General features: G+C 36.5%; 1 protein-coding gene across 6 annotated transcripts in view; it reads left to right on the forward strand.

The window, feature by feature from the left end:
- The window catches only part of ptprua (protein tyrosine phosphatase receptor type Ua), a 322,971-nt gene that overhangs the window by 250,989 nt on the left and 57,776 nt on the right, over nt 1–14,206 (forward strand). For 4 of the 6 annotated variants that reach the window (XM_055219240.2, XM_055219242.2, XM_055219243.2 and 1 more), the window contains exons 14-16: nt 5,208–5,346; nt 5,919–5,948; nt 6,338–6,498. In XM_055219240.2, the coding sequence (XP_055075215.1) occupies nt 5,208–5,346; nt 5,919–5,948; nt 6,338–6,498 (330 nt within the window). The remainder of the gene's footprint in view (nt 1–5,207; nt 5,347–5,918; nt 5,949–6,337; nt 6,499–14,206) is intronic. The other 2 variants (XM_055219241.2, XM_055219244.2) reach the window with 1 other exon arrangement.

The following is a 14,206-nucleotide window of genomic DNA, read 5'->3' on the forward strand; positions in this document are numbered from 1 at the left end:
GCCTCTGCACTCAATTGGATAGACCTACGACCAATCAGAGCAACCGAGTGTGTAACGTATGTTGAAATTACGTCTTTGCAGCCTGACCGAACTGGTAGTTATTCGCTACAATGACACTAACATTGTGATTATACCGAGTTAGCGAATGTACATCAACACCTATTATGTTTACAACATTTCGTTTATATCACAACATGAAGTATTTACTAAGTCATAGAGTAAGACTATCTCTTACCATTTGTACGTTAGGTGAACTTCATCCACGGCGATAGCCATTACGTTTGCTTGAAAATATTGGAGCCTAGCATGTCCCTCCACTCAACCACGATTCCGGGCTTCCGAAAAGAAGCTGGCAACGACCGCTAATTATATCCATCTCGTCGTGCACGCTGAGTTGCATCGCCGTGATAACGTTAGCCATTTCAGTTGCGACCAACTTTTGCCAATTAGGACATCAACAAATGCCCTGCTCGCGTTTCTCTGTTCCTCTTTTAAAATCAATGCTCTGTCGATATCTTTTAGTACAGACTCAATGTCAGAATCCACACATCTGAACTCTACAGCGGCAGCCATTCAACACACGCGCTCTTTGGTGACGTGGTTCATTACGTTACTGTTGATTATCTGTCCATCATCGTATAAAGCCCGCCCTGACAATTTGATTGGTTCGCCCAGCTCTAGTCCTAGCATAGCAGCTCCTCAACGGAGAAACCCCAGACCCATCTTCCCGTTTACAAAATCTTGTGGGCGGGGCTAAGATGGGCTGGCACCCAGGCTAGCCCTTTGAGTTAATATCCGCGCTATCCTATGTTTCCAGTTGTAAAAACTATAGAAACACGAGTGAACAAATGCGGAAGTGGTGGTTAACACGCAGCTGTTGTGTAGGGTGACCATACGTGCCATTCTTCCCGGACGCCTGGCCAGGATTTCAGTGTGTCATCTGGAAGTCGTATTTGTTGACCGCATACGCCATTCAGTTAAAAACATAAGACATACAATCATAGTTACATTCTTACCTTAAAATGTATCGGTTGCTTTTCTGTAATAACAACAATAATCCTCTATGACGTAAGCGGTCGACAAATGTGACTTCCGGAAGACGAACCCGAAATCCTAACCAGGATGCGTCCGGGAAGAATGGCACATACCCTACTGTTGTGCCTTGCAGCTAATTCATTACGATGGCATAAAAGTATTGTGAAACATACAGATAAACAACTCCCATCATTACACTTTCCTTTATAACATCATTAAGCTTTGCATTTGTTATTGTTTTATTGTGGAATAACGACCTCTAGTAATGAAAATCTTACGTATTGTGTCTTTAAAGGGGAGATTTTATGAGACTTTTTTAAGATGTAAAATAAATCTTTGGTGTCCCCAGAGTGTGTATGTGAAGGTTTAGCTCAAAATAACATATAGATAATTTATTACAGCATGTTAAATTGCCACTTTGTAGAGGTCCCTGTGAATGCATATGAGCTGATGAAATGCAAACACTGATCGCCATAATGGTGATTTATTGAAATTGAAACTCAATTGTGTTGTCAATTATTTTCTCTCTATCTCTTTCTCTCTGCACCAAATGCGGTGCCATGGTTGGATAGTGCAGCTTAAGGGGCGGGTTTTAATATAATAAGATCCCTTTTCTACATCATACACATGATTTCAGCAGTAACAACATAAACAAGCGGCTTCCGTGGTCCACACGTAACGTTCGGTAAACTCCGCTAAGAATAAATAACAACAAAGTACTTTAAACTTTAGTTTAAAGCAAAATGAACAACACATAGATTACATAGGAAACCAAAACATTTGTTATTTGTTCAAGAGTTTGTTCAAGAGTTCAGTTTAGCAAATAGTCAGACCATTAAAAAAACTGAAACCGGAAGTAAAGTTCGGACCAGACGCATATTGTGAAATCTGAATGACGTATTGGTTACCAAAACTAAGTTATCGTTTTTTTTTTCACATTTTCTAAGTTGATAGACCCAAATATAGCACTTAAACATGGAAAAAAGTCAGATTTCCATGATATGTGCCCTTTTAAACATTGATCAAGCATGTTGCTGTTCACCATTAGCATTTTATGTGCAAGTACTAGTTAGTTTATTGTTTTTTGCTTATGAATTAATCTTTATTAAGTGCTTGAAAATTAAAATTGATTTGTTACTTTCATTACTATTAAAAACATATGATATTGTCCTACTTGTCACAGCACGTATACATCCTAACATCGCTCCTTGTCAAATTGTTACGTGTATGTATACATTTAGCCTAAGAGTAGAGGATTTTCTAGTTAACATTCCTGCTGCAGATAGCATAATGATGCATTTTCATTTCTGTAATTTTTCAAATGGCAATTTCTGCTGTTGGGGACGCTGCAGGGGTTCGGATTAATTTCATGCTGTTCACTGGAGCCGTCTGAAATGGACTGCATTCAGACAGAGAGAAAATGGAGACACGGAGACCTACAAGACCAGAGAAACGCATTTAAAATGGTCGCCAGACTCTCTCAAATTTGCAGCCAAGTCTCACTGAAATGTTGCCAGATTTGAGCCTGAATATGCAATGTGGATAACATTAACTTTCCGTGCGCTCTCCACAGAACATTTTCCCCGTCGCTCTCCCCAAACAAATAATGTTAGTCTCATGACAAGCTTTTTATCATAATGGCTTATTGTAGCGGCCCAACAAGTCCATTAGTAGATCAAGAAATGAAAACTACAGCTAATGTTTCTGGTTCAGCACTGGTGTATAGACCACTAAGGGGTTGTTTTAATAGATACAGATTTAAAATAAAGTAAATTTGGCACATTCAACTGTGGGACTGTGTATTCGATACAGCCTCCAGTCTTGAAATGATACCTAAATTTACAGTAAAATTTTCAGTAAATGAGAAGCTTATACTTTCTAATCAAATCTATAAAAAGAGACGTTCAGTAATGCTGTTAATAGTAAGGTTGAAGTTCAATGTCAATCCATCCTGCACAGCTTTAAGATTTAACCTGTTATCTTCTGTCACTGACCTGAGTCCAGTTTGTTAAAGTCCTGATGTATTTTAGGTTCAGCTCTTTCCCCTGTGGCTTGTTCATGGGCTGCTTGATGCTGATAAACCTTTTTTTCATCTTCGTCCAACCCCTGTGATACCTTCAGCAGATTAACATACAGTATAGTGAGCCAACGTTACCTGGCTACTGTTTTAATCTTCTAATGCTCATCTGTTGTTTGTGATAACCTACTATGCTTAAATTAACAGCAGGGCTGGACATCACAAAATAATAACAAAAATTATTAATATATTTTGACCATTTTAAATTGCAAAGTATATTTAGCAAATTAAGCAAATTAAACACAGAAAAATATAGTAATTTATGATTAATTATTTTGCATTATTCATAGCAGTATATTCCTACATACATGATATTTTGTATTAAACATTTTAATGCTTATGATAATTTGTAATCATAAATATTCAATAAATTGCCAAGCACTTACATTAAATATTTACATTAAATAGGAAGATTCCTATTTGTTAAAGCAGACATATCATGAAAATCTGACTTTTCCATGTTTAAATCTTTCCCCGCCATTGATGAGTTAACTCGTCAATTAAGAGAAAATGTTTTCCTGCCAATGACGAGTTTTTCCGTCAATCCGTTTTTCCGATATTATTCACCAGGTGGCACTCTTACCCAACTTTAAAACCTGGAAGTATTCCTTTAGGGCAAACAGTTCAAACTCTGTGTATGTTTTGATGATCACTGTGAATCTGATCTCTATGTCAAAATGTATAAAATGGAATTATCTCAGCAAAATTTTGTATTTTTGTAGAAACCTACCTATATTTTTGAGAAGAGATGAAAAGAGAACAAATTATAGTAGAATGAAAGCAGATGGTCTGTTCTTTCATTTAATATATATTATATGTTTAAATATTTAAAGAAGAACATTTTCTGGAAGGCATTATACTTTTGTGAAAATCATAAAAAATGCTGGCGCTGGCTGGCACCTTTTTTTAAACGCTGGTGGGGAAAACGTTAAGTGCTTTAATTGAGTCCCCAGTGCTTCTGTCAAAACATAAAAAGGACAACCCAGTGGTAGCTTTTCAGTAACAGCACAGTTGAGTTTCAATTTAACAAACCACCATTATGCCGATCAGTGTTTGCATTTCATCAACTTATTTGCATTTAAAGGGACATAAAGACACATTTTTGCTCACACCTATAAAGTGGCAAATGTAACATGCTGTACAATGCAGACAAAATGACATTCTTACTTAGTGTTTATGCCTTGTTTTCAGTATAAATATCTAAAAATTCTTAAATCAAGATGTTTTTTCTTGATGAGGAAAATTAAAGAAAATATGTCTAGTCTTTACACAAAAAATATACAATTTAAGTACATTTTTGAACAAGCAAAATATCTGCCAATGGGGTGAGAAAATTTAGCTTGAATTAAGTGTTTAAAGGTGCAGTGTGTATTTTTTAGAAGGATCTCTTGACAGAAATGCAAAATAATATACAAAACTATATTATCAGGGGTGTATAAGGCCTTACATAATAGAATGAGAACTTTTAATCTACATACACAGAGGGTCCCCTTACATGGAAGTCGCCATTTTGGGCCACCATGTTTCTACAGAAGCCCTTAAAGGACAAACGTTTTTACTAAGTTGTCTCCGACGATGACATGTTTGTCCAGTGGATGTTACATTAGCTTCTCTATGTATTTCAATGGGGTGAGCAGTGGACTGAGCCGTTGGTTGCAATTCACAACCTCACCACTAGATGCCGCTAAACTTTACACACTGCACCTTTAAGAAAAAAAAATATTTTAAGATGTATTTTATCACCCCATTTTTGCTTGATTTAAACAGAAGTTCACTTAAATTGTATAGTTTTTTGTCTATAAACTAGACTTATTTTCTAAGGTTGTTTTGCTATCAAAAATTTGCTCATCATCTTAATTTAAGACTTTTTAGATATTTCTGCTGAAAACAAGACAAAAATACAAAGTAAGGAAGTCTTTATTTGCAGTGTAATATGTGGTATTTTGAGCGAAAACTTCACATACACACTCTGGGGACACCAAATAATTATTTTACATCTTAAAAATGCTTTATAAAATGTCCCTTTGTGATATTTCAGCCAATCTAGTCGGCGCTTCACTGTCTCTCTGGGTTTTCATTGTTTTTCAACACATAGTGGCCTGTAAGGACCACAAGCGTGCTCTGGAGGTATCCCAGCATGCCGAGGACATGGGGTTGATCCTGGGAGCGTGTGCCGGAGGTCTGGTCGTTCTTATCCTACTTCTGGGAGCCATTGTGATTGTTGTCAAGAAGGGGTGAGCGTGTGCGCGCTATCACATGACTTTTAGTGAGGGGAAATAAAAGAAGCTTTTATTCTGTTGATAAACTAAAAACAGTCTGGAAAAGCTAATCTGACACTTAAACTTAACAGTTAACTAACAGTTTTAAAGTGTGTCTTATCTGTTCAATTAATTTGTTTAGAGAGCATTTCTTATTTACACTACAAGCGACTCATTTCTCAAATCTGTTGTGTTCACACAACATGCAAACCTGTTAAATCTTGATTTCTGAAAACTCCTAAAGCTTATAAAGTCAACATTTATAGTACACTGCGTTCTCATGAGAATTACACTAGTGTTTAGAACTGTTAAATGTGTGATTCTCAAAAACATAATTTTCACCATCTGAATGCTAATATCCAAAATGGTTCACAGCACCCCAGTCAGAATCTTTGGCTTTACCCCATTGGCAGATTTTCCCGTTGTTTTCATGAAATGTGTGTTAACAATTAAAAAAGTGTAACTTGCCACCCCTCTCTTACTTCTCTCTTTCTTTCTTCTCTCTCTCTCTCTCTCTCTCTCTCTCTCTCTCTCTCTCTGCTCTTCAGAAGGGACATCTATGCGTACCCCTATTACCCGTAAGTCACTTTTCCATCAATGTCTATATTTTTCCCAGCGTGCCTAACTAAGCCTCTGTTGTTTAACATTGTAGCCAAACTCTTGAAAGCCTGTAGAAATGCCTAAGCAACCACTCAGAAAACACTAGCAACCACATATCCGCATGTCTCTTTTTGACCCAACTCTGGGTTGAAAATAACCCAGCATTTTTTCGAGTGTAGCAACACCGAGGATGGTGTGATTCTCACCGACAACACCCAACTCTCAAATTCTAAACACCTAGTTGCTATTATTTGTGATGGCATGTATCCCACAATCCTAAAGCATTGATGAATTCTCAGTTCTCCTCTCATGTGCACTGGTCCTTTACTCTCTCTCTCAGTATTCTGATGTGTGTCATACTCCACAGCAGGAAAAAGGTCAACATCAACAAAGCGGTGATGACGTATCGTCAGGAGAAAAGCCGGAAGCTGGGCTCACTGGACTGCAGCACAACCGAACACAGCACCCTTCAGCAGGACGACCGAACCACACACACCTTTATAGATTCACATAACTGCACTGCACGGAGTGAGTACACACACAGATTCAGTGAATGAATGGTTAAATATTAAAGTGGTCATGAAATGTACTTTCCCGATTACGAGTCCTGCTGACGTTTCAGGGGTTTCTATACGTATCACTTCTTTATATGGGCACTTCCCCCAGAAAACTCCGCCCACCCGTCAATTAGCGGGAGACGCTAGAACTTACAAACATCACATCACGCGACACAGTTTTGTTTAATTTCAAAACTCAACAATGGCACGAATGAAGAAGTGTGTTTTTGGATGTAAGGAGAAGAAAGCCAGCCTCATGACTCGTATTCGCTCCTCCCGTGGTAGTAACTCCTCCTTCTTCAGTTTTTCGTACGTTATCTGAAAGATTCGGTAAAGCTAATCTTTCTTTCATAAATCTGATTAAACTAAAGACTCTTCGGAGATATAAAGGATGTAATACTATTCTATAGGTACTCCAGATTAACATCAGAAATGCAGAAACAGCTTGTGTTATGTGAGCTTTAAAACTAAACTATAGCCATGCATTACTAACACTTGTGAAAGGAGATGTCTAGTTATTGGAGGTGCACCTTGTCTACATCCAGGGACATAGGGACACTGGACCGTCTTTCTTGACACGTCACATATATATTACTGTTGTAATTGATGGATATATAGGAGTTGTAAATGTTAGTTGTTACATGTGATTTTAGGGGCTTGTAAGAAGAAAATTTGTGACATCACAAACGGGATGATTTTGAATCCTGCACTGTAAAAAAAATTATCATAACAATATCTATTTTGATATTATTTTAAGTTAACAAATTAAGTTAAACAATTCCAACTTTTTTGTTATGTCAACGTATCAAAAGTTAAAAACTTTTATATATAAAACTTTTAGTACACTGTAAAAAATTATTTGCTGCCTTCAATTTTTTTGTTTAATCAACTCAAATTTACGAATGTTAAGTAATTTCAATTTACTATTATTAAAATTAGTTGCTGCAACTTGTTTGCTACAAAATGAAGTTGACTTATTTTTTTGTAACTATATTTTATAAATCATTACTAAGCCCCTAAGGGGACATTGAGAAAAAATTAAATAAAGTTTAGTTTTGCATGCGCGTGTGAAACTATCACGTTAAGTTTCGCGTGCGCACATGAAACCATCCCACGCGCACGTGAAACTATCGTGTGCGCACTTAAAAGCGAAAGTTTCATGTGTGCATGCGAAACTTTCACGTTGCGTGCGCGATAGTTTCACGTGCGCACGCGCAACAAAAAAAATCTGCACATGAAGGTTTCGCGTGAGCACATGAAAGTTTCACGTGAACATTATACTAAACTTTAGATATTTTTACTCCAATGTCACTTTAGGGGCTCGGTAAATTATATCTCATCTCTAGTCAAGATAAATAATAGTAAGTTAGAATGACTTCTAAACAAAAAATTAAGGCAGCAAATCATTTTATACAGTAATTTTTATACAAACCTCTTATATGTGTATGATCACAAACATTTAGACAATAGCAATGCATATTTTTATTTAATCCAGTGAATATTGTATAGTATGTCATTTTAATTAATTAATTGATTTGAATTAATGGATTCAAACCAAAAGATGATACTCTTTACTGTATCTAAAGAAGTGATATGTCTGGCAACATTGAAACATTATATATACACTTATGTTATTTCTACTGAATTACCGTAAAACTTCAAATAATAGCCGAGTCGCAAATAGACGCCTGTCTCTTTTAGACGCCTGGTGTGACGACAGGTTTGGGTAAATAAACGCCTGTCTCAAATAAAGGCCTGGTCTGTTTTTTAGTTTCGGGTTGTATTTAATCTTCTAAAACCCGTCAGATCGTCTGTTTAAGCCAGTTCTATGGTGCAGATTGAACACGCTAAAGTTTTTTTTTTTGATTACCGGTAGATGTCACGTGACAGACGCAGTCGTTCCGTTACTCATCACAATGACAACACAACAAGCTTCGTCGCCAGGATTGAGGTGATGATGACAGTAGCGAAGTGGCAATCGGGAGAGTCAGGACTTTTCCCGGTGGGCCGGTAGTGTTTTGAGGCCGCTGATAATAGCCGGGCTTTCAGTCTTTTGTCATGCATGCACTCCCGCCACACATTGTATTTCACGCGCGGAAACACTATTTATCATATTTAATATGCTGCAGCGCCTAAAATGTATCTGGCCGCACTGCTCTCTCTCTCTATCAAGCCCATCTTCCCTAGAGTTCTAGTCGAGCGAGCCAATACAAAAAAAAAGAGAAAGAGGCTACACAATAGCCAATCAGAAAATAGCACTGTTGTATCTGGGTAAGATTTCACGCAACAACCAATAAAAAAATGTCTGGCATAGTATAAACTTTAAAAACATGATAGCCACCACTCCTACTTCGCTGTTTTCTGATAGTTTACAAACCTGTTAATACTGTTATTGTTTGTAATTTAGCCAGAGGTCACAGTTTAGTTGTGCAGACTCTCAAAACAGAGCAAGTAATTATTTAACTTAATTAAAGCTGTGGTTGAATGCACATCCACCCCATGTGTTTCATGTCCTTGTGCTGTCTGTTACACTGTACTCATCTAAATCTGCTTTTGTGCCAATTAAATGCCATCTGACCTCTCTGAGCATAATGTGTAAAGCAAAATCTGTTTGATCTTAATTCAAAGGTTTATACAAATACATGTGTACACAGCAGAGTTAAAGCCAAGACTACACTAGCCAATCACGGAACCCAGCGCAAAATATAGCATTTTTTGCGATCCTGCATATTTTCTCATTTTATTGCAAAATAATTGCAAAAAAATTAAATATCTCATAAAAAATAAATAAAATTATCTGATATTTTGTCATGACACTGGGCAGACAACTTTGTAAACATTTTTGGCTTTATTTTTACTTTTATTTGTATCTCCTTCTAGCACGCACCGCGCTACAGTATGAATTTGTACTTATTTGTCCTATTTTCAAATGTTTCTCTGTTCTTATTTTATTCCTGACTGTTTACTTGAGGACTTACTCATTTTGTAGGATTTAATGGGATAGTTCATCCAAAAAATCATTTTGATTGCAAAATCACAAATAAAGTCATAAAATCCTGGTGGGATTGACTACTCTCCAGTGTCTGCTTACATAAACATACAGTACAGCCGCTTAGTTAAGAGTGTGTATTGAGAACTAGTCTGACCAACTAGCAATTAGTTAGTGCTAATCAGTCTTACTTTATGGATTCAAATCTAACTTTTTTATGTAAAAAACTGACTCAAGGTTACAGTATGACCAGTGGTCGGTTGCATAAAATGCTTAGTCTAACAAAGTTAGTCATAAAAAATGTGTTCTTTAACCTTTTAAAGTCAGCTTTAATTAAATGTACATTGGCCTAATTTGAAGAAAGACTGTTTAGTCCATAACTAATTGCTAGTTACTCAGATTAGTTCTTAAAGGGGCCATGTCAAGGACTTTTTTTAAGATGTCAAATACATTTTTGGTGTCCCCAGAGCACATATGTGAAGTTTTAGCTCAAAATACCATATAAATAATTTATTATAACATGTTAAAATAGCCACTTTGTAGGTGTGTGCAAAAATTTGCCGTTTTGGGTGTGTCCTTTAAAATGCACATGAGCGGATGAAGTGCAAACACTGATCACAATGATGGTGGTTTGTTGAAATTGAAACTCAATTGTGCTGTGAATTATTTTCTCTCTGCACTAACTGGCAGTGCTGTGGTTGGATTAAGGGGTGGTATTAATATAATAAGAGCTCCTTATGACATCATAAGGAGAGCCAAATTTCAATGACCTATTTTTCCATGTGCTTGTAGAGAATGATTTACCAAAACTAAGTTACTGGGTTGATCTTTTTCAAATTTTCTAGATTGATAGAAGCACTAGGGACCCAATCATAGCACTTAAACAAGGAAAAAGTCAGATTTTCATGCTATGGCCCCTTTAAGACACAGTCTTAACTTAGTGGCTAAGTTAATGCAACTGGCCACAGTTCTGAATTGAAAATTAGATGACTGACCTGTAAGACTAATCTAAAAAGTTTATGCAGTGAAAGTGACAGTGGGCATATGGTAACATATACTTGGATAGTGAATTCTGCATTTAACCCATCCAAGTGAGACTGGAAAACACCCACTGCAAGTTGTGAACAGTGTTGGGCAAGTTACTTCCAAAGTGTAATAGATTATATATTACAAATTACTGTCATTTGAAAGTAATTAGTTACATTACAATATTACTGTCTCTGAAGTGTAATGAGTTACACTACTTTTGCATTACTTTTGAGTTACTTTCATCAAAAGAACAGAAGTATGACTAGGCATTATAAAATGTTAAAATGTAGTTTGTTGCTGCATATAAATCTAGAAGTTATGTGTTGGCCCTCGAGCTTTGAATAGGCAAAGTGAAGATTTATGGCAAAATACAGTAACAATCACTGTCAGAATCAAAAACATAGACAAATGATCTGGTAAAAGTCTGGTAAATTATGGTACACATACCAAACACAATAGAGCCCACTATAATGCAACCTATAGCCTAATAACATGGCAAGACACGCAACCTCTTTTCATTTCTATTCTTAAGTGATCACTCTTAATTCAGATTCACAGCACAAACCTGGCATGCACTGGGTTGACACAACTTATCAAAAAGTGCTATTGGAGGATCAGGCCTCAAGGAATACAGCTCATTTCAGTACAATATAAGGATAACATGTAGGCTAACATATAATTGCTTAATAAAACACAGACAAACAGAGGAACACTGCTTTTGCCAAACAATGAATATAGGCTCCCATACAAAGGCTGGTAAAACTTTAAACAGTGATGTTTAAATGTACTAAATTATATTTAGATAACCATGTTTAAGTCTTCACTAATGTTATGTTGTAGTTTAAGTTGCTGTTTGTAATAAAACTGTAGATAGCATAGGAATAGCCTAGCACTGTAATCATAGCAAAGCTTACCTTGTCATTGCTGGTGTGATATGGATTTTACTGGCAACATTTGTAAAAGTCTCTTTACTTCTGAGGTTCAAGCAGCACAGGAGACCGATAGAAACTTTCTGTTTGCTCTTATTCGCAAAATTATGCGTGTGCGGCGCTACCGGACCTGATTGCGACCACTTTAGTCAATGCTTACGGCCCTGGACTTCCACATGTCTATATTTGACGCGCACCGCGTCCAAATCGCATTTCAAATACAAAGTTAAAGTAAAAATTAACATGTTGCATACAGCATGTGGAAACAGACATACGCTGCGTCCCAAACGCCTACTTCCATACTATATAGTAGGCAAAGAGTATGAGAAGTAGTGATTTTCGCCCACTATATAGTACAGAAGTATGCGGGTTGGGACGCAGCCATAACTATTACACGCAGCTTTTTCATGTGTGGATGCTGGTCGCGCGCATTGGTCAAAAATAAAAAAATTAAAATAACACAGTCTAATTTTGAAATGCATTGTTGTAACGCGCTCGTTACTAAGACTGTAACGAGTAAAATATTACCAAAATTTTATTAGTAATGTGTTATATTACTGCGTTACAGCAAAAACTAATATATTACTGTAATATATTATATTTTGTAATGCGTTACTCCCAACACTGGTTGTGAACCACAGTCGCGACCTGCAAGCCATGAGACTCAAACCAGCGGCTTTTGGGTTACTAGCTTAACTCTATACCCACTGGGCTACGACTGCCCCCAGGCAACAGACCCAGGTCAGTACCACACCGCTTAAGACCCAAAACCATACCAGACCACCCAAGACAAAGACCAATACTAGACCACGTAAGACAATTGTAGAAATAAGACATTTGTAATACACACACACATTGTTTGTAATATAAGATAATAGATTAACAATTCTCTGTTTATCTTCTCCATTAGTTATTGTTTGCGTATGGATCACTGTAATCTACCTTCATGTATTACTGTTCCTACCACTCATTTGAGTAAGTGTCCGTATTCATCCTCTGGAACAGATGATCTCTCTGCCTGTTTCTCCAGATGTCTGTGCTTATGTTATGTGTTTGTGCTGATCTTTTCCAACGAGAAAACTTGTTTTGCAATGACCTTGTCCCTTAAAAGTTGGGCAGTGGGACTTGAAAGTTGGCTGTTTACTAAAATAGCCAATAGTCGACCGACAATACAGACAAGACCCTTGGAAAGAGTAAACAATGTAAAGGGATCAACACAGTCATTAGACAAGTTGTTAAAGACATGGGCTACAAAACTAATGGCTGCTGGTTTCCTGTAAAAAAAATGCCTTTTGTTTATAATGCACTTTTCTTAGAACCCAAAGCACTTCAATAAATTAGAAACAAAAAACAACTATAAAAAGCAATACAGAAGTTAATTAACAACAACCTTAAATAAATGGGTCTTAATCGACATTTTAAAGTGTCCCAAAGCTGATGCATTTCTGATGGTAAGGAGTACAATCCATAACTTGGGGTTTTTAAAAGCTTTCCCTCATAGTCTTAAGTTTACAAGAAGGCTGCTGAAGTTAAAGAGTGTATGGAGTAATAAGATCACAGAGGTATGCTGCAGTGCCATTACTAGCACCACGAAAATTCTGTCCACCCCCTTTAAAAGGATGTGATTATACATTAATTCATGATCGCTCCAGTCTCTTTAAATTTTACATGAAAACGGTTGCATGCTTCGGCTCTGCCCTGTTTTTTTAGTCTGGGTTATTTAACACCTTTTTCAAGTTCATTCCGATTCCGCAGCCACGGCACAGAACAGAGCGATTGTCAAACTGCAATTGACAGATGACATCTGTATCTGTGTAGTTCTTTAAAGCGTAACTAAACCCCTGGTCAGAGCCTGACTCCGCCCACTGGCAATATTTGAAAAATGCAAGAAAAGTGGGCAGATCCCAACGGAGATGGAGGGGACGAACTAAGCTCATACAAAGTGTTTGGTGAGATCGTAACAAGGGCATGGTGAGCTTGAACCTGCTTACGTCACGAGTCATTTTTTGGACCCAACATCCACTAGGAAAATTCAACCGCAGCAGCCACCGCCCAACCTGAAGAGGGCAGCACACGTTTTTAAACCATATATTGTAGTATTGAAACACTTTAAAGATCATTAAGTTGGTTTAGGGTTTAGTTACTCTTTAATATAAAAACTGTTTACATAATGTGATGCGGAAGCAATACAAGACACTTTACATGCATTGTAGAAAGTGTTCACCCCTTGTTTATATTTAGCGAAGATCATACTTTAAAAATCATATCATGTTTGGTCATATTATGTTGAAAATATATTTTTAATTATAAACATATATTGTGGATGTGGCATAGAAAATGCAGTTATGGATGCACAGAATATATTATCTCATTCACCGCCAACTTTTTTTTTCAAAGTTGCCCACCAGCATTTATTTGTGATTTTCATAAAAAGCCTTACAGGAAATTGTCATATCAATATATAAACGTACAAATATATCAAATGAAAGTACAAACCCTCTGCTTACAAATGAACAAAATGTGAAATATTTTTCATCATTTCATTCTATCTTTATTTGTTCTTTTTTTATAACCTCTTAAATATGGATAGGTTTCTAAAAAAAAAAAAAAATTAAGCAAAAAGCTTTAGCAAAAAGGAATTTTGTTAAAGATCAGATTCAAAATGATGATCAAAACATACACGTAGTTTAAAATTTTGTTAAATTAGTTTTTTTGTTTCAGTTTTTTATAAA

The sequence above is a fragment of the Misgurnus anguillicaudatus genome, chromosome 20 (assembly GCF_027580225.2).
Source record: "Misgurnus anguillicaudatus chromosome 20, ASM2758022v2, whole genome shotgun sequence".
Taxonomy (NCBI): Eukaryota; Metazoa; Chordata; class Actinopteri; order Cypriniformes; family Cobitidae; genus Misgurnus; species Misgurnus anguillicaudatus.